This window comes from Oratosquilla oratoria, chromosome 37 (assembly GCF_046742065.1).
Source record: "Oratosquilla oratoria isolate Oo_2021 chromosome 37, ASM4674206v1, whole genome shotgun sequence".
NCBI classification, from domain to species: Eukaryota; Metazoa; Arthropoda; class Malacostraca; order Stomatopoda; family Squillidae; genus Oratosquilla; species Oratosquilla oratoria.
In genome coordinates, this window is record NC_134813.1 from 44221370 (window position 1) to 44245966 (window position 24597).

Genomic DNA, 24597 nt, shown 5'->3' on the forward strand with positions numbered 1-24597 from the left:
TTGGTTCAAGGGCTCTTGCAAAGAACTGTGTCCATCATTTTCATGTGCCATTCAATACTGAAGACCTTGGTTCCAGAGTGTAGATGTTCTACTAGTATTGTTTTGGTGTAGCCTGTTATTTAGGGTTTCATCTTGTAGTATTGGTGGGTTATCTTTGTTTTCCTAATTGTTGGATACTATGCTGTGGCTGCACTATGATTCTATGAGTCCTTTATACCTAGTTCTTTATATATATACATAACACCAAAGCCTTAGCCATACACATGACCTGATAATATCCCAGTACAGCAATTACAAAACATCAGCTCAGAACACCCAAACTTAAAAAGACAAACTAGAATAATGGCTTACAAAAAATTGAACAAAGGCCTCCCCCACAAGAAATTATCAGTAATATTGTTCACTTAAGACAGCCGTATGTCAAAGAAGCAGCCAGTAGTAAATCCTGCAAGATGGACAGTGAAGCTACTTATTTTCAAAACCTATCAACCCCTCACCTCCATTAGAAGGTGCAGCCTTGAGGGGCTGACACTCAGTCTCTGTACTGAGCCCAATATTTCTATCAACATCAGCTGTATTTCTTACACTCTTACACATGGAAAGCTAACAATTGGCAACTGCTCTCCATTTCCTACAACTTTCTGCTAGTGACAAAGAATACACATTCTTCAGCCCACACATCAGAAACCTAACATTAGAAGAAAAGATAGAAGAAGAATAAAACGAAGAAAAAAGTTTGGATCCATCCTAGGGGAGGGAGGGTGTCCTCCGTTTGCCACCACAAATGAACAGTGCATCTTCTGGCAAGCTGGACCTTCCTTCCTAACCTCTTCCATATTTAACAAATCCCTGAAAGACTCTATCCATCTTCTCCCTACTCCCTTTACTTCCATTAAAACCTATCCATCTGCACTCTTTATCTTTTCCTCTCTACCTGACTCACCCTTCCTTACTCGTTTTATTTCCTCCCAAAACATCTTATTCTTTACAAAAATTATCTGTCAAATTCCTATCCACTTTACATCTGCTCTCTTTTGGGGCATTGACTATGAACAAACAGATAACACTTTAGGTACTGTTTTGTGGCACAACTATGGACCACAGCCACAAATCACTTGTCTATGTTCACATTAAATCTCTATTCATAAAGGAATGATGATACTTCTGTATTACAGTTGTCCTTCCTTTATGCTCTTCCCCTGAACCTGTCCTTTATCGCTTCTATTACTCCACCTCTACCTGATCCCTATGTGGTGGCGGGGAATTTTTTTGCCATCATGTTCTAATATGTGTCATTAAAGGGACAATGTGAGGGGATTAGGGATACTCCATTTCTTATTTTCCTTCTACAAGAAGTCAAGCGAGGAAGTTCATTGGTCAAGAGTCTTAATTCCTAAGACTAACTTCTGATATACATGTCCTTCAATCCACACATCAAGAACCTAACAGTAAAATTTAACTAGAGCAAGTACAGGTTTTGGTCAGGATAAACAAATACTAATCACAATATACAAATAGATAAAAGAAAAACAAAACAAAAATCTGTCCATGCCTATAATCAAGAAAACTAACTACACAAAACAAAGCATTAAGAATATCTCAACATACTAAAATCATCAAAATTTACATTTACAAATGGCAACCAAAATCATCCCCACTGAGCAGTACAGGAAAATAATATATGTGCATTTCTGTATTTACCAAATTGTAGTATACAGGAAAAGAGTAGTGCTTGTTGGACCGTTTCCAATTTATCATACCTAGCCTCAAATTCGTGTACAGTTCCATCTTGGTCTACCTTTGATTTCCAATTATCATATTTAGAATTTAATTCAATGTAATGTTCCCGCTTGGGTTATATAACCATCTAAGCTATTCCAAGTATCTACACATCTACATAAAACTATGCAAGACCCCTAAATCCCATCCATCAATCCCACAACCAAAAAAATAATCTAACATCAGTCTCAAACACCTATATCCTTACAGCACATAAATATGAAAATACACACTGATCACAAAACAATTACTGTTGTGCATTTCATTCTCTATATTGCGACAGACCCTTAAAGATTTAAGAATAATCATATAAATTTCAATCATCTACGGCTTAAAGAAAAACTTACAACTAGTTGTTTCAAAATTAATCTATAATAGGCATCCAAAAATACATCTTCACTCATTATTGCTGAGTTTTCCTTATAACAAAAAAATCTATGGTCTCATAAGCAGACAATAAAACCCATAAAAAATATGTATATATTTTTACTTAGTCGTATTCTACAGGAAGGAGAACTATGCACGCCGTGTCCCATCTTTGTATCTCGCAACATCAAGTTTGTTCTTAAATTCATGTATGGTATTTGCACACAATTGTTTCGTCCAATTTGTTCCAGACATCCACCTTTTTGTGTGGAAATCTGTTTATTTAGATCTCTTCTACAACTGTCCGTTTTGAGTCTCTTTTCATGTCCCCTTGTTTTTCTTCTATCCCAATTTCATAAATCTTCTCTCTCAAGGACTTCCATGCCTTTCATAATTCAATAAATAGCTAACCTTACATCTACAATCCACATCTATAATTTCCACAGAACACTTGGAAAAAGTATATTTACTTCTAATATCTCACTTACCTGACTCCAACAATATACAGTATTGTTTTAAACACCAAAATTAACAAACAACCTATTGTTACCAGTATCTCTGTCAATTATTCAATCCATCAATCAATCCATTGGCCCAGGTCTTTCTTGCAGTAATAACGACAGGCCCATAGGTCACTACAAGAAACATTGTAATATTGTCCAGGGATGGTTACAGTAGAACAGTGTAGGATGAAGCACTCAGTGTCCTCTGTATGATGATTGCATCTAGGACAGTTTGATTCTGTGCTGATGTTGTCTTAGCACTGGACGATGTCCTGAATGTAAGCATGCTAGCGTGGTTCTTACTTATCTTACTAAGTGTAACCTCCTTGCCCTCTATGCTGAGACCCTTTGACTGCCTCCATTCTGCCTTTCATATGAAATCCCTTTTATGGTATGTTGCCACAAGGTTTACCAACTCTTGAATTTTATTTCATTACATAAAGAAATGAATGAAATAAAAATGGAAATATACAAATGTAGATTTGTTTTAACAACCAATTTGGTTTGTCAATTTTTCATTTCACTTCATTTTGTTCCAGTCTGTGTTTTAGTGACAGCTATATCTACTAGTTAACCTTATCTGACCACCAAACCATGCCCTATACAGATCCCACTGTAAATCTCAACTTCCCTACAGCAAGGCACAAACTAATGAAACTGCGTGTTCAGGTATACTATACATTCCTAAGGTTATCATATTTCTAACAAGTTTCCTTTTGGAGACAGGAGATCATGATCTAGCGAGAACTACTTGCCCTCCATTCCAGTAACCTTCAGCTGGCCCTATGCCATCCTTCTGACAACTTCACTACTGGTATGGACTTCGTTAAGCATTTCATACTTTGACATGACATTGGGCCAATTATTATTTTCTGCAGTAATCTTATACTCAAAATACTTTTCTAGAAGAAATACATAAGAGCAATAAAGGGGGAAAATTCTTGCATGCAGAAAAGTAAAATAATACCAACCCCATATCACCCACTAATTAGAATGCTTTTCCTGTTCTTTATTACGGCACTGGGTACAATTCTACATTCCTGCATACAGTATATGGCATGCAACTGCCAAAGATTACTAATACAAAAAAAAAAAAAGTGAAACTCAAAGCCACGCATCACTGTGTCTTTTATATTCTTTGTAAGTTCTTTTTGATATTTTGGCAAGCAAGACCTATACACTCTATTCTGTCATTTCTCAGGCACAACTACAACTTTCATATCAAATTGCTCATATTTTGCCATAAACATTGATTTTATAATTCCTCATTTATGATGATTTTTTGTTATTAATAAAATTCACATCTATTAATTCTCAAAACCAAAAAAGATCGAAAAAAGACCCTTGCAAACATGCTAGGAAAATTATACCAAAATGTCAATCAAATTGTTCATAAAAAATTATATGGAGGGCATATAACATCTTTGCAAAAACACATACCTATAAGTAATAATCCAACATAAAACAATCACTTACAACTTTGAACACAATCACTACATCGTTATAAATATATAACTGTCAAATGACCTTTCCTCCCTAGAGTATTCTTCAATTTTTGTTGATCTATTCTAAAGACAGGAGGTGTCCACAATTTATTTGGAATGGCATATAATAGGGAAATATCAAGAGCAGTGAATGAGGACTTACCTCTCTTTTCTATATAACCTGAACATAACTCAAAGGCCAATAATTCTCAAAAGAGGGTGTCACTGTTACATTTATCACTGAAGGTGACTGACCTGCCACTCCCATTACTTGGAATGTTCAAGCTTTAAATAATGATTTACAGTACATATAAAATAACCTATGAATAAAAAACACACCAGAGAAGTCCAATGTTACATACATGTTGACTTTTTACTTTGCGAAGTTAAGGAAAACCCTCATACTTTTTAGGTGACTCATACCAGATTTATTCATTCAAGTGGCAGTAAAAGGCGAAAACTCGTTTTTACAAGTATATAAACCATATAAATATCTTTAAGTAATGATTCTTAGTTATATGATGTACTTCAAACATAATATTACGAACAACATATTTCAGGAAATTTTGTTAAACTTTCAATAATGGTATACCTCACACTTGCAGTCACTACCTCCTCGAGAACTTGGGTGACTAAATTTGTTTTGCTTTCGCAAGTTCGATACAACATTCCTACACGAATTTTCTCACACTGTCGACGACAAAGGCTAGGTAAATGTTATACAAGATGTATACGGGTTAAAAATGTATTAACAGGCATTAATAGCTGAAGGTAGAAAGACATGTAACTTCTTGCGCTTTAGTGTCCCATACAACTCTAATTATATATTTCTATGTAGGCGCACGTCATAGCGTTCGATAAATTGCGAAGTATTTACTATTCTTGAATAATCATATTGAACTTTGAGAAAATTCTACAAACTAAGACTTCCATTATTACGATGAATTATGGTTCATGATATTCACAATCTCACGTTTAGTATTCACGCAAATAACCTAGAAAATATTCCACCACTTATGTTCCTAATCAATACTTCTTGTTGGTCTTGTAGTACCTAGTTGCGAGATATATTAAAAACTATATACAGTAATATTACAAAAAAAAAACATGATAGAATCTTTGAAACGTTCCTATATGCGTGTCCTTTTTTAAGGTGCAACCTTAGAAATGTGCGATTATATCACACCACTGGTCTCCGTGTACAATGCACGATCAATGGTGCACATAAAACGACCCTCGGTGGAGCAGACGATGGGGCAACTCACGGAACTCAAAGCCAGAACAAATCACCGATCCTGCCCATAGCTGTTAGGGATAAGAAGGGTGACTGTATGGGGGATTGCCCAGAGGAAATCATGGGAAATTTTATTGGCTTGTGTGAATCAATACGCCTCCACCATGTTTCCATTGATGCATCGGCAACATAAGCATTACACTCGCTAACGTTGACTATGGCTTCATTATCCTCCATGTATATATTTCTGTGATTATAAGATGGCCTATTTGGGCATGTGGGATGTGACTCGAGTCAGTTTACTTAGTAATTTTACAGTTCCCTTGATTTTCCCGATTCTTCAGAGCTGAAAATAAATGTAGATATATTTTCAATTGGTGTAATTATTGTATACATAGGGTTGACTCAAACACCAAAGTTATCTTCACATCGTTGGGGGAGAAATTGAAATTATAAACCTAGAAATTGAAATTATAAATCACGCCTAGAAACTGCAAAATAAGGACAGTTATTTGTGAAGAAGTATAAGTACACGAACAACATCCACCAAAGGACTATATTATATGCATTAACTTAGACGTTGAAGACTTCAGTCTGACAGAAATCTACTTCAGAAGGAAGGAAATAGTTCTCACTCGAGTAACAGTGTTGGCGAAATGCATACACGAACAAATAGAAAATAATATCAACGTAATTCAGTGAAACACAGTATAAAGTTCCTTATCTAGGCTAACAAGTCTAGAAACGACGCAGAGATAATGAGGAAGATTAGATTGTTACAAAAATATGTATTTGGATATCATGACTGCATCCGAAAGAGAAAATTTAAGTATCAGAAAATATAATGTATTGGAAATGGGAAACAACTTAGGTCATTACATTGTTCAATGGGAAGTGAGATATAAAGGAGAAATGTTTACATGGGTGTTCAGAAATATATATAATTTGGAAGTTGGTAGAAACAACTTCGCCAACCGTGTAGTTAATGAATGAAATAAACTTCCTGCAGAGGCTGCGCAATGTAGTTCAGTTCAAAGCTTTAAGAATCATTTTGATAAACACCTAAGCAAGATGCTGTAATGACTGTAATTTATTTCATATTATTTGTTTATTTGTTTTGTTATAATTTATCTATTTTATTTGTTTATTATTATTTGCTTATTTCACATTTATATGTCTATTATTATTTACTATTTCCCTGTCTATTTATTATTTATACCTGTGCATTTATTTTATTTATTATTTCATATATATATATATATATATATATATATATATATATATATATATATATATATATATATATATATATATATATATATTTGCATCTGACCTAGTTATGGACCAAAAGGTCTCCTGTCAGCCTGCTCTGCCTTTGTAATCCTTTGAATAATCAGTCACTTAATCAGCACATCAGTAATATCATGGGTAATACATAGGGACTGCTGTAGAATGCAAAGATAGCTATTCATTACATGGGTAAAAAAAAAAAAAAAAAAATCACAGGGACACTTATCCACCCTAGACTAGAATATGCAGCAGTAGTTTTGTCCTTCTTTAAGTGAAGTAAATATATTCAGAATTGATAGAATACAAAGAATGAATATCAATATGCTCCCCAGCCTTGCAGATAAGTTGTATAATGAGAGATTAGAAGCCCTGAACTTGAATATATATTCTTACCCTTATTCTAGCCATATACAAAATAGGAAACAAATCCTGGTCTCCCCTTAAATCTCTTCCCATAAAGATAACTATAGAACTCACAGGGTAATTTAAAACCACCTTTAAAATACTGAACAAATAAGATGCTTCATTTTATGGCAACTTCCCCCCTCATCCACTCAAGAAATTTACATAGGGAAAAAAAATCAAGCCATGTCATTTCCTCATTCACTTACAGCCACTCATATCTTTTGCAATTTCTCTTCCTTGCATTGTCATCCACCTCTGCTTTCCACATTCTTTTTCTGGTGTTTCCTCACTCATTCTTTCTATATGCCTGAACTTTCTCAGAACTCTTTGATCTTCCCTGTTTAACAACTCTGTTCCCATCCCTGTTCTCTTCCTCAACTCCATATTCATAATTTTCATAGCTTCTACCATACTCCTTAAACATATTTAAACACTTACTTTCTGCTTTCAAATTCTACTTATCTTTATACAGCACCAGGGGCATTACCATTACTTCATACACTCTTTGTGTTCATCCCCAAATGCCCATTTCTAATAACACTTTTTATTTCCCCCAAGACATTTATTTGGTTAATTCCTTGTTCTATAATTCATTTTCACTTCCATTCTCTGCCTCAAGTGAACCCCAAATACTAAAAACTCTGTTTTTCTCAGCCTCTCACCAACTCACCTCTACCCTACCACTATCATCACTCCTTGTAATCTCATCAACATGTTTTTTGCCCACATTAACTTTAATTTTTGCTCACATCACCTTTCAGCTTTCTCCTCTTACACACCCTCCCAACCTCCATGGCATAGTGGGCAAGGGGGTGAAGTTGGGTCCATCTGGTCCTAGGTTTGAGTCCTGATTGTGAGTGCTGTGATTTCCAGCACCAACTACTTCAGTCTATCCTCTGACTGCCAAAAGTACAGTCATCTGGAAACAATAGCTGGTTCATCTTCCATCCACCCCCAAAACCCTGCTTAGGACCCTCACATTTAACTCTCACTACCCCATGCTTACACATGGTGAACAACCATGGTGTCATTACATAACCCCCACACAAGCTCTCTCCTCATGTGAAAATAATTACCACTCTGAGTAGACTGTCCTACATCTGTCACACACACCACAATACCTTCATATGCTTCCTCTAAATACATGAAAGCACAAAAGATTTCCATACCCTGCCATATTTTTTGCAAATATTACTGAAAAAATATCTATGCACCCTCTTTCCCAAACCCCCATTGCTCTTCTTTAATTACTTTCTCACTTTCCTATTTCTCTCCATTAACATCCATCCATAAAACCTGACTACACTTAACAAACTGAACCTCCAAAAATTACTACATTAATATTTGCGTGCCTTTTCTCTTGTATAAAGAAACTATACAAACACTCCTCCAGTATACTGGTTCAGTTCCTTCCCTTATGCACACTTTAAACAATCTCATCAGCTATTCCATTATAATTACTCCTCTCTTCATTCGTTACACATTCCACATGACAACCACCTAGCCCAAGTGCCTTACTAACTTTCATCTCTTTCAATGCTCTTTGTATCTCCTCATTTTACCTATAGCCCTATCACTCTCCTCTCCCATCACATTTTCCCGTCATCTCCCATTGCCACAATCAAAGCCTATCTTCCCCTACTTTCAAGAACTCCCTGAAACACTCTACCGATCTTCTCTGTACTGCCTTATTCTTTCTTCCCCACTTAACTTCCACTCTCACTTTCCCTCACACCATACACTGGGGTCATGCAATTCAACAACCCATGTTTCAACAACTCACATATTTGGCCCCAATAAATTCCTACCCCTAAACCTTAATTCAACATCTAAACTTACAAATTCAACATTCAAACTGCACAAATTTCTTAGTGTATCTGCTAAGATGGAGGTGATTTGCATTTTGATGCCTCAAAAACTGCCCTAACCCTGTTGAATTGCCAGATCCCAGTGTACCTGAGAAGACAATGACCTCTCCCCTGAACACTTTATCTCCAGAACTTTTCCAATCCTCCTTTTATATAGTCCATTAATATCTGAACTACCCTCCTACCAAGCATCCTGGGCTATATATACTAATTTTTAGCTTTCTTCTCATACACTGTGTTCACTATCATTTTCCTTTCAGTGCAGATCTCCACTCTGCTATTATGCCTTTCTGTAGCCTCATACCTCCCTATTTTTCCATCCTACTCGAGCATTCACCCCCAACTGCATTTATGCTTCTCCCAAAACTCTTCTCTTTGATTTAATTAAATCCCAAACACTTTCTTATTTACCATGGCTGTGTGCACTCACAAATGCCCATATCTTCCATCCAAATATTAAATTTATCTTCATTATTCTCAATACTGTGCTAAGGGGAGAGGGTGGGGGAATATCAGATCATTTTTTGGTGGAAGGTAGAGAGGAGTGGAGGATAGGTGGAGAAAGAGGAAAAGGACAAAAGGTAGGGAGGTGCTTAGAGTGAACTCTTTAAAGGAAAAGGAGAAGGAGTACAAGAAGAAGCTGAGAGAGGAGTGGGAGGGAGTGAAGGATAGAGTAGAGCTAGGAGTGGAGGAGGAATGGGGATGGTTTAAGGAGGGAGTCAAAAAGTGTGCAAGGATGGTGTGTGGAACAAGAAGGACAGGAGGAAACAGAAGGAAGGGTAGTGAATGGTGGGATGAGGAAACAAAGAAGGTTGTAGAAGAGAAGAAGCGAGCTTTCACAGATTGGTTACAAAATAGGACGAGGGAGTCATATGAGAGGTACAAAGAAAAGAAAAGAGAAGTAAAGCAAAAGGTAAAGGAGGCAAAGAGGAGAGCAGATATGAAATGGGGTAAGAGTATGACAGAAAATTTTGAAAGTAATAAGAAGATGTTTTGGAAAGAAATTAAGAGAGGAAGAGGAGGCGAATCAAGTAGAGAAGAAAAGGTAAAAGGTGCAGATGGAGAGTTGATTATGGAAGAGAAGGCAGTAAGGGGAAGATGGGCAGAATATTTTAGGAAGTTGCTTAATGTGAAAGAGGACAAGGAGGGAAAGATAGTTGCAGTGGGAAATGCTAAGAAAATGACCGTGAGGAAAATGGAGGAGAAATGAGGAAGGATGAAGTTGTTAAGATGATGAAAGCAGGTAAGACACCTGGTCTGGATGGATGCCATGCAGAATGTCTAAAGAAATGAGGTACAGTGATGGTGGACTGGCTGGTGAGGTTATTTAATGTTTGCTGGAGAGAGGGTAGAGTGCCGGAGGACTGGAGGAGTGCCTGTATAGTTCCACTTTACAAGAGAAAAGGGGACAAGTGTGAGTGTGGTAGTTTCAGAGTGATTAGCTTGTTAAGTGTAGTTGGGAAGGCTTATGGGAGGATCTTGATTGAGAGGATTAGGAGAGGAACAGAGGGAGTAATTGGTGAGGAACAGTGCGGATTTAGGACGGGTAGAGGTTGTGTAGATCAGATTATTGTGGTAAGACAGATATGTGAGAAAGCTATAGGAAAGGGGAAGGATGTTTTTTGGGCTTTGATGGATCTGGAAAAGGCTTACGACAGGGTAGACAGGAAGGCACTATGGGAGGTTTTGCAGATACAGTATATGGGATAGGAGGAAAGCTTCTAGGAGCTGTCAAGTATTTTTATGAGAGTAGTAGAGCATGTGTCAGGATTAGAAATGGAGAGAGTGAGTGGTTCGAGGTAAAGGTGGGACTTCATCAAGGATGCGTTATGTCGCCCTGGCTGTTCAACTTGTACATGGATGGGGTGGTGCGAGAGGTAAATGCAAGGGTCGTGGGTCAGGGATTGGAGATGGTAAAAGAAAATGGAGAAAAGTGAGAGGTGAGCCAGCTGTTGTTTGCGGACGACACTGCGCTTCTGGCAGGATCGGAGGAGGGATTGAGGAAGTTGGTGACAGAGTTTGGGAGAGTGTGTGATAGAAGAAAGCTGAAGATAAATGTGGGTAAAAGTAAGGTTATGAGATGTACAAGGGGTGAAAGTGGCAGCAGACTGGAAGTGAGCATTAAGGGAGAGCGACTGGAGGAAGTGGATAGGTTTAGATACTTGGGTGCAAATGTGGCAGGAAAAGGTGGAGTGGAGGTGGAGGTAGAATGTAGATTGAGAGAAGCGAGTAAATGCCATGGTGGATTAAAAAGTGTAATGAGGAATAGACATTTGGGAATGGATGCTAAGAAGAGACTACAGGTAAACGTCGACTTACGATGGCATTAGGTTTCAATAGAGCCATCGTAAGACGATTCCATCGTAAGTCGATCCCCAATTTGTGTATCACTCTGTTCCGTGGTCACTGTACCTAGCCTACCTGTATATTAACCACCAGAGATACTGAATATAGCCTATTAAACATGTACAGTAGTTTATTTAATTATTTTTATCCTTTTTACCATATTCAAACACCATAATATGTATTTTCAGTACGGAACTTAAATCTCGCGGGCAGCAGCCAATGCCAGCCATACGACGTGTCGTAATAATACTAGCATCATAAAATATAGTCACCGCTTATATCGATCGTTCTCTCTTTCACCCGCGAATTTTGAAAACCACAGAGAATGGGATTCAGGGCACATTTGAGAGAATGTAAAAACACAGGGGCGACTACAATAAATACAATCAAGACGCCGATATGGCAGCGTCGCGAATCCACTTGCTCCTCATGACGCCTACGTGTGCGGCACCGTATGGAAGGGATTAAATATATATCGTCGTCGTCGTCATCGTAAAGTCGAACAATCGTAAGTCGCGGCCATCGTAAGTCGACGTTTACCTGTATATTTAGGAGTGATTGTGCCAACAGCACTGTATGGAGCAGAAACATGGAACATAAAAGACGAAGAGAGAAGGAGTTTGAATGTGTTTGAGATGAGGTGTCTGAGAAGTATGATGGGGGTTACTAGGCTAGATAGAGTGAGAAATGAGGAGGTGAGGAAGAGGACAGGGGTGGAAAGGGAGTTGGGAGATAGAGTTGATGAAAGAGTATTAGGATGGTTTTGACACATGGAAAGAATGAGTGAAGAAAGACTAGTAAAAGAGGTATGGAGGGCAGATGTGGAGGGGTGAAGGGGGCTTTGGGGAAGAGGGGAATGTCTGTTGAGGAAGGAAGGGAGAGGACAGAAGATAGGGGTGAATGGAGAATGGTTGTGTGTGGATGATGATGTGATGCATGAGGTGGAATGGGCAGGGGGATGGGGGTTGAGGTAGTATGTGTGAGCAAAATTTGACACAGCCCGAAGGGTTTTCTCCCCGTCTTCTCCTTTTTGCATGGGGGGACGGAGAGTGGGGGTCACCGATTTAATGAAGCGGCCTTGCTGTGGATGTGCTGTGACTTGCGACACTGCCTCTGACCCAGGGCAGTGGACAAGGTGCAGGGATGACCCATCATCCATGAGGTAGTAAGATGGGAGGGAGGGTGGAGGGGAGTGGAGTGTATTTAGGGATGGAATGGGTGGGAATAATTTTATGCCTTTTTCTTTTTGGCTACCTCCCTTGTAAGGGGGAGAAAGCCTTGGTACATATGTGTATGTATTCTTAATACCCTGTCTAGTGTATTGGCTGCATGCTATTGTGAGGTTAAAATCTGCTCATTAGCATGCAACTGATATGGGGCTCCCCTATGGACCAGAGCCAGACATTTTGTTTGTGATAGAGAAAATATTTATAGAGAAATGATGATACTTTACTATACTGTGACCGTCCCTCCATTATGCCCTCTCTCTTAAGGGGATCGTCCATCAGAAAATCACGAAAAAAAAAAAAAAAAAAATCTGAAAATATTTCCTCTAAAAGTGTTGCTCATAAGCTATCTCGTGGCTGAGTATGGAAGCTGTATCTTGATTTTTACTATCTAAAAAGAATATAATACAGTACTCCCCCACACTACTGTGGCTGGGTCATGTGCGCCGCGTACTGCATATTACGTTTTCTGTTGTTAAATATATTTGCTAACAAAAGAAGCTGTGTATTTTGCACAATATTTATGCTTTTGTATGATAAATAATAGCATATGAGCTAATATGTTGACAGATGCTGTGACAGTTGACACAGAATTATGGGAAGGCAATAAGTGATTGTGTGAATACTGACGTTCAGACAATGCGTAAGCTATCATGGCCTCCTACCTGCATTCTGTCAGCACAGATGAGAAGCCATTGCATTCTTACTGTCCTAAGGGAGAAGACTTGTGGTGTTTTTTTCCAGAGAGCACTAGCCAGGCAAGAGGAACCCGAGTCTCACAGAGTCAAGAAGCCGTTCCTGGCGAAGATTCCCACTGAGAAGCGGAAATCCATCCTGGCAATATATCAAGACCTCACCTCTACAGAGCTTTTAGAGAAATGCCTCAAGGGAAGGACACAAAACCAAAATGAAAGCTTCCATGCAAAGATCTGGGCTTTGAGTTCAAAGAGGAAGTTTGCATCAGCAGCTAGAGTTCAATTCTGTGCTCAAGTTGCAGTTCTGAACCACATCTTTGGTTATGAACTTGCATATATGCCATCAGCAAGAGGGACAACAACCAGTGATGCCATAAAACAGCTTAGGATGGCAGATAAAGATTGTCTGTTGTCAAAGATGCATCGCGCCAAGAAAAGGAAAAGTGCAATATAACCCTGGTGGATACTAACTGGATTCATCATATAAACCTGTAATTAATCAAAAGCTAGCGACAGAAAGTAGGGTTGTGCCTATGATACCCTTTCAACACCATAACATCCTAAATGATGAAAGGGGACCAGTAACCATGAACAAAAAAACTTTGACACTCATTCCAGAAAAACTTGAATTTTGCACATTAAACTTGATTAAAATCCAAAATGTCTTCACTGATTTTTAACTGCAAATCCTTTTCGGATTCAGCATAATTGAGAGAACATTTGGAGGCAGATTTATGTCCTGTCAAGGACTAGTAGGATTTTTTCATATATACATTGTTTTTTTTTTTTTTTCATCAACTTACTTTGGATTTTTTTTTCTCATAACAGACTGATCAGAACATCATAATTCTGCCTGTTTCTTCATCTATCTTAGCCCATTATAGAGACAAAAAATAATCAATATCCAGTCAAAGGTCTATCCTCTGAATCAATTTCAAAATTTTCAAAAATTTCCCCTCAAAAAAAAAAAAAAAAAAAAAAAAAAAAAAAAATCACAATAACAAAAAGTATAAGCATAAATGACTTGAAAACTCGGTGGTATCTTCTCTGGGACAAGACAGTTACTAGGAAAAAATCTCAGCCACTTTTACCCCAAACTAAAAAAGTTCGATTTTCTAATGGACGATCCCCTTAATACCTGTACCACTTTTCTGAATATACATTACTTTTTTGCCAGACCTTGTGGTAGGGGTGAGAGAATAGTGTCACTGAGTGTTACCACTGAGTCATAAAAAGCAACAAAAATGGGTTGGGGATAGGACTAGGCATCCTAATCTCTACCCCCAAATGGGACATTAAAAAAGCAAAGGCATAAGAGGGTCTGGGAGTTTTCCAACCAGAACTCTAAGGTTTGAGTCTTTTAATGTTAGTGGATGTGGTACAGATGCAAGTAAAAGGGAAGAGATATGTAGTATGTTTATGAGTAGAAAGATGGATGTGTTAGCATTGAGTGAAACCAAGTTGAAAGGGAGGGGAGAGTGTGAGTTTGGGAGTGTAGTTGAAAGGGAAGTGAAGAGAGGATGAGGGAGAGAAGGGGTGGCTATACTAGTAAGTGAAGAGATAGTTAAACATGTGGTGGAGTGGAGGGAGGTTTCTTCAAGGGAGATGTGGTTTTTGTAAGTGCATATGGGCCTGGTAGTGAGAAGAGTGTAGAGGAGAGGGAGAAGCAAAGAAGGTTGTAGAAGAGAAGAAATGAGGATTCACAGATTGGTTGCTTAATAGAATGAGAGAATCGTATGAGAGGTACAAGGAAAAGAGAAGTAAATGTGTTTGAGATGAAATGCCTGAGAAGTATGGTAGGGGTTACTAGAGTGAGAAATGAGGATGTGAGGAGAATGGGGGTAGAAAGGGTGTTGGAAGATAAGGGTGATGAAAGAGTGTTGGGATGGTTTGGACACAGGGAAAGAATGAGTGAAAAAAGATGTGGAAGAAATTAAATTTAAGTTGATAGAATTTGGGCTTGGTCTGGGGAACAGATGTCAGTCTCATGACATTGCACCTCCATTTGGAAGTGAGGAGGTTATGGGTTTTGAAAATGGGCAGCAAGGGGCATGGTCCTCTTTACCATCCATGTTGCATGACCATCACAAGCTGGTATACATCATTAGGTTTCACATATTCAAGGTAATGTGTGAAGGGTCGGGCTTGTTTCTGTGCATTACGGTGCTGCTTTCCTTATCAGGAAAAATCAGAATAAATGACAAGAGTATAGGATGAAAGGACTTTGAAGTATTGTGAGAGTGAGCTTTGATCCTGGGTGGAAGTTGGAGTTGTGATTTTTTTTTTTTTTTTTTTTTTTTTTCCCATCTGTCCTAGTTATGGACCAAAGGCCTCCTGTCGGCATGCTCCGCCTTTGTAATAATTTGTAAATAAATGTAAAACTGAGACACAAAACACAATTTTCTTAGTTTATTTTCAAGTTAAGAACCTTTTAGTTCATCATCATAAAAAAAAAAAAAAGAATAAAAAATAAATAAAATAAAATAAAATTATTCATCATTTTTTATGGGCTTTGAAGATGCAGATTTTGGAAAACGTTTGCTCTTTGGTCCTCCAAAACCAGTAGATGATCCATCCCCAGTCAACTTCTGTGCAATAAATGCCTTTCTCTTATCATCCTTGCTGAACTTCATTCTTTTGCCCTGTGGGAGACAAAAGCACTGTTAAAAGGATTGTACTGGAACATTAAAAGAGATGGAAACAAGAAAATAGACAATAAGGGGAGGTATTTCATTCACAGCAAAGGGGAGAATGTTCATGTGAGATGAACACACCTCTCCCTCTTGATAAGCAGTAACATCTTCAACAAGCATCTTCAATTGCTATCTGTCCCTACAGACATACATACATACATATACTAAGAGGCTTTTCCCCATTACAAGGGGGGTAGTCAAAGTTAAAGGCATAAATCCACTCCCACCCATTTCATCCCCACATACTCTACTCCCATTCACCACCCCTCCCTCCCTCTTTTCTTGGTTCCTCATGGATGATGGGTCATCCCTGTATCTCGCCCACTCCCCTGGGTCAGAAGCAATGTAGCAAGATGCAGCACATCCACTGCAAGGCTGTCTCATTTAATTGGCGACCCCCTAATCTCTGTCCCCCTGTATAGAAAAAGAGATGGGGAGAAATCCCTTTGGGCTGCATCAAAATATCATTCACACCCACTCCCTAACCTGACCCCTCCCCCATCCCCCACCCACTCCCTTCCATGCATCACAGCATCATCCATACACAACCATTCTCCATTCATCCCTATCTTTTGTCTTCTCCCTTCCTTCTTCAATAGACTTTCCCCTCTTTCCTGACACCCCTTTTAATCCATCCATCTCATCCTTGGTTGTCCCCTCATGTTTACTCCATCCACCTCTGCCTTCCACACTTCTTTTACTAATTTTTCTTCACTCATTCTTTCCATGTGTCCAAACCATCCCAATACTCTTTCATCAATCCTATCTCCCAATTCCTTTCCCACCCCAACTCTCCTCCTCACTTCCTTGTTTCTCACTCTATTCAGCCTAGTAACCTTACCATACTTCTCAGACATTTCATCTCAACCACATTTAAACTCTTTGTCTCTTCTTCTCTTATGTTTTATGTTTCTGCCCCATACAGTGCTGTCAGCACAATCATCCCCTTCAATCTCCTCTTCACATCCATTCCCAAATGTCTATTTCACATTACACCTTTTAATCTCCCAAGGCATTTACTTGCTTTTCTCAATCTACATTCCACCACTTATAGACATAATTATGAAATTGATTCCTTGAGACCCACCTTTTTCAAAGGCTCCTCTGATGTCTTTACACCACTGAAATCTATCTTCTTTTGTTTCCTCGCAAATTCTTCCTTCTCCAGCTGCTTTCCTTTAGTCTTCTTCATGAAGTTCAGTTTCATCTTTGGGTGCTGTCCTGGAAGAACCCTCTCTTTCTGTTTTGTCCCAAAGTCGTTCTTTGATTTCACCTAGTCACAAAGAAAAAGTATCATAAATACCAACATAAAAATGACACATTATTGTACACACAATCTGCATCTTCATAAATCAATCTATTGTGCTAGGTCAATCAGGTGGTGCAGCCTTAGAACAGCATCAAGTTTTCTTTGAAATGTGCAATTACCTCAATTAGAAAAAATACATATATAGTGTACACGTGTACAATACTGTATTCAGTACTTGGGTGTTGAAAGTAATAAAAAGATGTTTTGGAAGTAAGTTAAGAGTGGGAGGGGAGGCGAATCAAATAGAGAAGAAAAGGTAAAAGGTGCAGATGGAGAGATAATGGAAGAGATAGCAGTAAGAGGAAGTTGGGCAGAGTATTTGGGAGTTGCTAAATGTGGAGGATAGGGAGAGAAAGGTAGCTGCAGTGGGAAGTGCTAAGAAAATGACAGTGATGAAAGAGAAAAATGGAGAAATAGGGAAAGATGAGATGAAAGCAGTTAAAATGATGAGAGCAGGTAAGGCACCTGGGTTGGATGGGTGTCATGTGGAATGTCTAAAAAAGGGAGGTACACTGATGGTGGAATGGCTAGTAAGGTTGTTTAATGTTTATCTAAAAGAGGGTAGAGTGCCAGAGGACTGGAGGAGTGCCTGTATTGTTCCACTTTACAAGGGAAAAGGGGACAAGTGTGAGTGTAGTAGTTTCAGAGGGATCTGTTTGTTGAGTGTAGTTGGGAAGGCTTTTGGGAGGGTTTTGGTTGAGAGGATTAGTAGAGGAACAGAGGGAGTAACTGGTGAGGAACAATGTGGGTTTAGGACAGGTAGGGGTTGTGTGGTTCAGATCTGATTTTTGTAGTGGGCACATATGTGAGAAAGATTTAGGAAAAGGTAAGGATGTTTTTTGGGCCTTCATAGATTTGGAAAAGACTTATGACAGGGTAGACAGGAAGACATTGTGGGAGGTACTGCAGATATATGGGATAGGAGGAAAGCCATTAAGAGCAGTTAAGATTTTTTTTACGCGAGTAGTAAAGCCTGTGTTTGAATGAGAAATGGAAAGAGTGGTTTGAGGTAAAGATGGACTTCACTAGGGATGCTTTATGTCACCTTGGGCGTCCAAGTTATACATGGATGGGATATTTTGATGCAGCCCAAAAGGATTTCTCTCTGTCTTCTCTTTTTCTGCATGAGGGGATGGAGAAGGGGGAGGGAGCCTGCCTTGTTGTGGATGTGCTGTGTCTTGCTACATTGCTTCTGAACCAGGACACAGTGGGCAAGATGCAGGGATGACCCATCATCCAAGAGGAGCCAAGATAAGAGGGAGGGAGGGGGTGAATGGGAGTGGAGTATGTGGGGTTGGAATGGGTGGGAGTGGATTTTATGCTTTTTTTTTTTTTTGGTTACCTCCCTTGTAAGGGGGGAAAAGCCATTGGTATGTATGAAACAAATCTTGAAAATATTTATACCTCCAATGCATAAGAGTATGGTGCTGTGTTGTATGACATGCTCTGTTTACGAAGTATTTATCTGATTTGATGAATTAAGCTGATGTCTATAACTTTAGTAAGATTTAGATTTTTAGATATCCAGACAGGGTTCCACCCTCAATTGATCTAGATCTGAAGTTTTACTGTAGAAATAAAAAATTATTGCTCATTTTATTTGCCTATGTTTTCATATCTAAAGAGTTGTTCCTCATAATGAGATTTGAGGACACCTCTATAAAAAGTTATCAGCCAGCACAATCAAATAACAACTACTGCCTTGAGTTAAACTGCCTGGAAACCTGCACCCCCACAGTAATTGACAATGGTCCTTAAACCTCCCACAGATCTCCTGGAAAGAAACATCTAGCAGCAATCTCTTTTGTGTCAAATCATACAAAACAAAGCCCTAAAAACAATTACAGGCTGCACAAATACATCACCTACAGACCATTTACACCATGAAACAAAAGTCCTCAAAGTCAAGGACTACCTCGACATGAGAGGCACACAAACACTTGCTGCAGCCACCACAAACACATCACACCCGCTACACTACATAGCAGAACACCCACACACACCAAGAAACATTAAAACTACACCCATAGACCTTTATTACACACAGATACTCTCATCTCTTCCTCCACAACCACCAAATACCAGCCTCCGGAAACATATTCATAATCATATCACTCACCGCTCCATTAACACACTGAAAGACAACACACTGCTGCATGCCAGACCCCCTGATATCCACCCTTCTGAATCCTCTCTCCCACGTAAGGACAGAGTCCACTTGGCCAGACTGCGATGCGGTCACCACCCAGCACTTCTAAGCTACCAGAAGAGGCTGGACGACCGTGTTGTGAACAGCTGCCCAGGATGTAACACTTCACCCCATACCATACAACACATAATGGAAGACTGCATTATACACAATCATGCACGCAAACAACACAACATACACTCTATAAAGGATTTGTGGGAAAACCCAGTTTCGGCTGTGGCCTTCCTTGGGGAGACGGGACTGCTCGGACAGACAGTCTAGGGAACGACAACAACAACAACAACAACATGAGTCTATCATCATATCACAGCTGCCTGTATTGTGTCAAGTACGGGGAGACTGATGTTACATACATACATATACCAAGGCTTTTTCCCCCTTACAAGGGAGGTAGCCAAAAAGAAAAAGGCATAAAATCATTCCCACCCATTCCATCCCTAAATACACTCCACTCCCCTCCACCTTCCCTCTTATCTTAATTACATCACCAAAACACTCTAACTTTACTACATCAAGTGAAATCAGAAGCTGCAACCCACTAAATGTTGTATTCAATCATCAAGGAATTCACAACTCACCTTCTTTACAGCTCTCTTGACCCTTAGGGCACGACCCTCAAACTCTTTCCCAGAGAGCTGTAGAGCGACTTCCTGTGCATCACGTGACTGCAAGAATATGATTTATGAAAAATTTCAAACAAGTTATCACATGTACATATGAAAAGTCAAAGCCAATAAACTGTTGTTGTTTTTCCTCAGTGGCACATTTTAAAGATTCTGTTTAAAGAAATGGCAAATGATTCTAATCAGTTGAGGAATGGTTCCTATATTTTCATGGTCTTGATACATCAAGACCCCTTTCAGTCTAAGTCCATCCCTCAAGGTGAATGAAATGATAAAAAATTAACCAGAAAGTCTTATAGTTATGCTACTGAGTGAAGGAACAAATTACAAGGCAATGATCATAAGTGATCACAATGAGAACGACAGTCAACTCAAATTCACTGACCTTGAAATTAACATAACCAAATCCTTTTCCTGAGCCCAACTTTTTATCGCGGATAATTCGTACACTTTCAATTGCACCACAATCACTGAAATGTTTGTACAGTGACTCCTCTTCAGCTTCTGTAAGTTAAATTGAAATCAAGAACAATTAGTTTTGTGTATGTATATGTGTATATATTCAATGGCTTTTTCCTGTTTGTAAAGAGGATTCCCAAGTTTAAGCATGCCTTGAGTTTTAGTGAAAAAGAAAAATATGGATAGGGGATTCCCAAGTCTCCTCATTTCATTTCATTTAGTCACTTTTTATGACATGCCTGGGGATACAGTGGCACTATTGTCATTCCCACCTACCACGGAAGCATAAGACAAGAAGAGTTGGTGTCCCAAAAGTGGTACAGGAAAGACTTAAGAAGAACAGCAAAAACACGAGTTACAAATGAGTTGTGTTCCAAAAGACTGTTTAGTGACATGCAATCAATAGTTATGGGACTGATTTTGAAGTGCCCCTATGGACCAGAGCAACTACACACATACATATATCAATTGCTTTATTTATTTATTTTTTCTTTCCAAGGGAGGTAGCCAAAGTCAAAAGGCATAATTCCACTCCCATTCACCACCCTTCCCTCCCTCTATCTTTTGAACTCTTTTACTTAACAAACATTTCTTTTACATCCCAGGTCCTCTTCCCCCCAATTATCTACCTCATTCTTGGTTGGTCTTCATCTACTTCTGTTTTCCACTCTTCTTGTAGCATTCATTTTGTGGACAGTGAAAGGGATGAAAGATAAATCTAAAATAGAAAGCACTGGAAATATCTGTCAATCTCACAAGGTTTTTTCCTCATTATGATGGATGAAGCCATGTCAAAAAGGGAGGTACTCCCTCATATCCATTCCACTCCCATCCACCACCCTTTCCTCCCTCTCATCTTAGCTCCTTGTGGATGACGGGTCATTCCTGTGTCCCACCCACTACCCTGGGTCTAAAGCAATGCAGCAAGACAGAGCACATCTACAGCAAGGGTGCTCATGCAGAAAAAGAGAAGACAAGGAGATATACCTTCATTTACCATCCCCTACTTCCACCTCTTCTCCAGCCCACTCCCATCCTTGCATCACAATATCATCTATACATAGCCATTCTCCACTCACCCCTATCTTCTGTCTTTTCCCTTACTTGCTCAAGCCCCTTTCACCCCATCCATCCACATCATCCTTGGTTGACCCATAAGTTTACTCCATCCACCACACACACATACACCATCACAAAAGAGTAATATAAGAATCATGTAGCACCACTTTTCTTTATTTCTATATCATAACAGACAGTTTGTGGATGCTCAACATAACTAAATTTAGAAACAGCTCACCCCATGGCAGGTTCCCAATAAAAACGGTATTTTCTGGCCTTTTCTGTGCATCCTTCTTGGATTTATTGACAATAAGGTGATGTTCCTGGAACTCGACTCCATTTGCTTCTAATGCCTTTTCAACAGATTCCTTGTCCTTAAAACGGATATAGGCATTCAGTGAAGTCCTCTTTGGATGGAACATTCCTCTGCAAATTACATAAAACATGAACACCTGGAATAAACCCCTTATAGTGGAACACAATACACTTGTCTTTTATTCAAGCCATTTTGATTTAAGTTCAGAAATCCTACACTTAAAGTGTCTTGAAACCATGAAAGTACCCTACTGTATTAAGTCTGCAGCAAGAAAAATCATCTTCATGCCAAATTCAATGAAATATGCCGTCATTCTGTTGCACTTTACGAGCTAATGGCATACAAAACTACCACTTTCCATAATCTATGGTAACTTTCATTCAATAATATGATTTATGTAATCACATTGATAGGGAATTACTTTCCTACATTAATGTACTTTTGGATTTGAATAAAAACTACTCCTCAACTGGTACAGTTGTAGTGGCTAAGACTATCAGGCCACATTGAAATTAGATTAATTATTCTGTGATATTCCATTCTTCATCACCAAATGGGAAAAGGCAGTGAGAGGTCCTTCCCATGTCAAATACAAAAATGACAAATATTCTGTCTCATTGTACAAATATATATATATATATAAAGTCATCCTTACTTGACAACAGCTTCCTTCTTTGACATGTTTGGTGAAGCAACAGACACATTCCTGAGCCTTACAGTTTCCACCTAGAAAATATTAGAGAAAAATATTTGAAGTACAATACTTTCTCCAAAGAAGGACTTTCAGCTTTGATCACTAATGTATACTTAGAATGGGATGGAATATGGGACAAGGTATCTTGCTCTCTGTAGCCCTATGGGTACATTCCTGAGAAGTCAAGGTATAAGAGGGTCTGGAAGGAGTTTTCCAACCAGAACCCTAAGGTGGTCTCTTTAATGTGTGCATGTGGTACAGATGAGAATAAAAGGGAAGAGGCAGGTAGAATGTTTATGAGAAGGAAGATGGATGTGTTGGTATCAAGTGAAACTGAAAGGGGAAGGGCGATTTTTCGTTTGACAGTGTAGTGGGGAGGGTGTAAGGAGTGAGAAGATGAGGAAGGGAAGGGGTGACTCTACTAGTAAGGAGGTAGGTAAGTGAGTGGAGTGAAAAGAAGTTCCTTCAAGGTTAATGTTGAAGATATATGGAGGACAGGATCATTCCCTTCCTTACTGAATGCGAGGTACAGAAATAAATAAAATTAACTGGTGGCTGAAAGAATGAAATATAGTACCACTGGTGGCAGAAAGAATAAAATCGAGTACCACTAAGTACCCGTCATCCAGGAGGTGCCACAAAAAGAGAGAGGGTAGAGGGTGGAGGGGAGTGGAGTGTATTAGGGATGGAATGGGTGGGAATGGTTTTTATGCCTTTGTTTTTTGGCTACCTCCCTTGTAAGGGGGGAAAAAGCCTTTGGTGTATGTATGTATGTATGTACCACTAAGTACAGAAAGGATTAATAAAGTCCATTTGTTTTTTATTAAAACCATCTTTTCAAAAGAATGATACAACTCTCAGTGAAACATATTCACAGAATTGAATAATACATAATCTAATGCAATTACCATAGAAAAAATCAAAAGAAATTATACATTTGAACACTTACTTTCCCATACTTCGTGAAGAATTGTGCCAGCATTTTCCGCTTTGTTTTAATACCGACATTGCCAACAAAGATTGTTCTTTCCTCTGCCTCTGGATGTTTGGTGGGTAAACTGTTCTTAATACTCTCTGTAATTCTCTTCTGCTTCTCAAGTTTCTTGTCATTTCCTGTCAATTTTTTCTTTTCTTTTAAGTCAAGTTTCCCTGGAGTATCTTTGTCATTCTTTGGATTACTTTTTTTATTTTCTGGTGCTGTCAACATATTCTCATCTTTACCATTGGGCTGCTTAGAAAAGTCTTTCCCATCTTCTGCAGGAGTGTTATTTTGACTTTTTTTCCCTGTGGTCACTTTATTCTGTAAACCAGGTTTCAATTTCTTTTTACTTGGCTTAAGACCACTACTGGAGACTTCCTTTGGTGCCTCCTGTTGTGAAGTATCTTCTCCATCTGGTTCCTTACTACTGTCCTCTTGCACATCCCCTTTGGCCTCCTCATCCGACCCTTGTTCTCCTACATCTTGTGTACCATCACTGCAATTTTTAGACTTTATTATCTTCTTTGGAACAGAACTAGAAGCGTACACAAAAAATTACCTTTAGATAAGTGATCAAACTTAATGTTGATGGTTTAAAGATTACATACCAGAGGGAAAACAATGAAGTTTATGATGAGTGACAATTTATAAGAAACAGTGGGGTTACAATGCCCAATTTAATCAAAAGTTGGGTAGAAGCTACTCTCTTTCATACAGTTGACAGCTACAACATATTTCCTTTAAAAACAATCAAGTATAACATATCTTTGGCTGCAAGAACTGGAGGAAAGACAATGACCATCCATTGTTCTGCTCACCTTTTGGCCTCCATAGCATCAGTGCTTCCTGTAATTCCTTCCTTTACCTCAGCTTCTACTGCATTCCCATTTTCTTCTGTAGCACCACTAACAGCCTTAGCACCCTTCTTCTTTTTCTTGTTCCTCTTTCTTTTCTTCTTTGATGGAGCACTATAACAAATTAAATTTTATAAAGTATTAGGAAAACTAAAATACTCCACACTAACAATTCCTAGACAAGAACACCATTTTCCCCTTAGTGA

The 24597-nt window shown here is 38.8% G+C and overlaps 2 protein-coding genes across 7 annotated transcripts in view; both read right to left on the reverse strand.

The window, feature by feature from the left end:
* LOC143019700 (uncharacterized) overlaps positions 1 to 6097 on the reverse strand; it is a 52944-nt gene extending 46847 nt beyond the window's left edge. Inside the window, exon 1 of one of the 6 annotated variants that reach the window (XM_076175678.1) lies at positions 6074 to 6097. The gene's annotated coding sequence lies outside the window, so the exon portion shown is untranslated. Of the gene's footprint in view, positions 1 to 4295; positions 4388 to 4471; positions 4495 to 4724; positions 4850 to 5292; positions 5317 to 6001 lie in introns of those variants that run through there. The other 5 variants (XM_076175674.1, XM_076175676.1, XM_076175673.1 and 2 more) reach the window with 5 other exon arrangements.
* Positions 6098 to 15592: 9495 nt separating this feature from the next.
* LOC143019435 (uncharacterized) overlaps positions 15593 to 24597 on the reverse strand; it is a 56593-nt gene continuing 47588 nt past the window's right edge. Inside the window, exons 17-24 of the mRNA XM_076175071.1 lie at positions 24356 to 24505; positions 23508 to 24033; positions 22520 to 22590; positions 21787 to 21974; positions 20416 to 20534; positions 19986 to 20072; positions 16977 to 17162; positions 15593 to 15838 (exon numbers count right to left, since the gene is read on the reverse strand). Coding sequence (XP_076031186.1) covers positions 15686 to 15838; positions 16977 to 17162; positions 19986 to 20072; positions 20416 to 20534; positions 21787 to 21974; positions 22520 to 22590; positions 23508 to 24033; positions 24356 to 24505 — 1480 coding nt within the window. The 3' untranslated portion in view covers positions 15593 to 15685. The remainder of the gene's footprint in view (positions 15839 to 16976; positions 17163 to 19985; positions 20073 to 20415; positions 20535 to 21786; positions 21975 to 22519; positions 22591 to 23507; positions 24034 to 24355; positions 24506 to 24597) is intronic.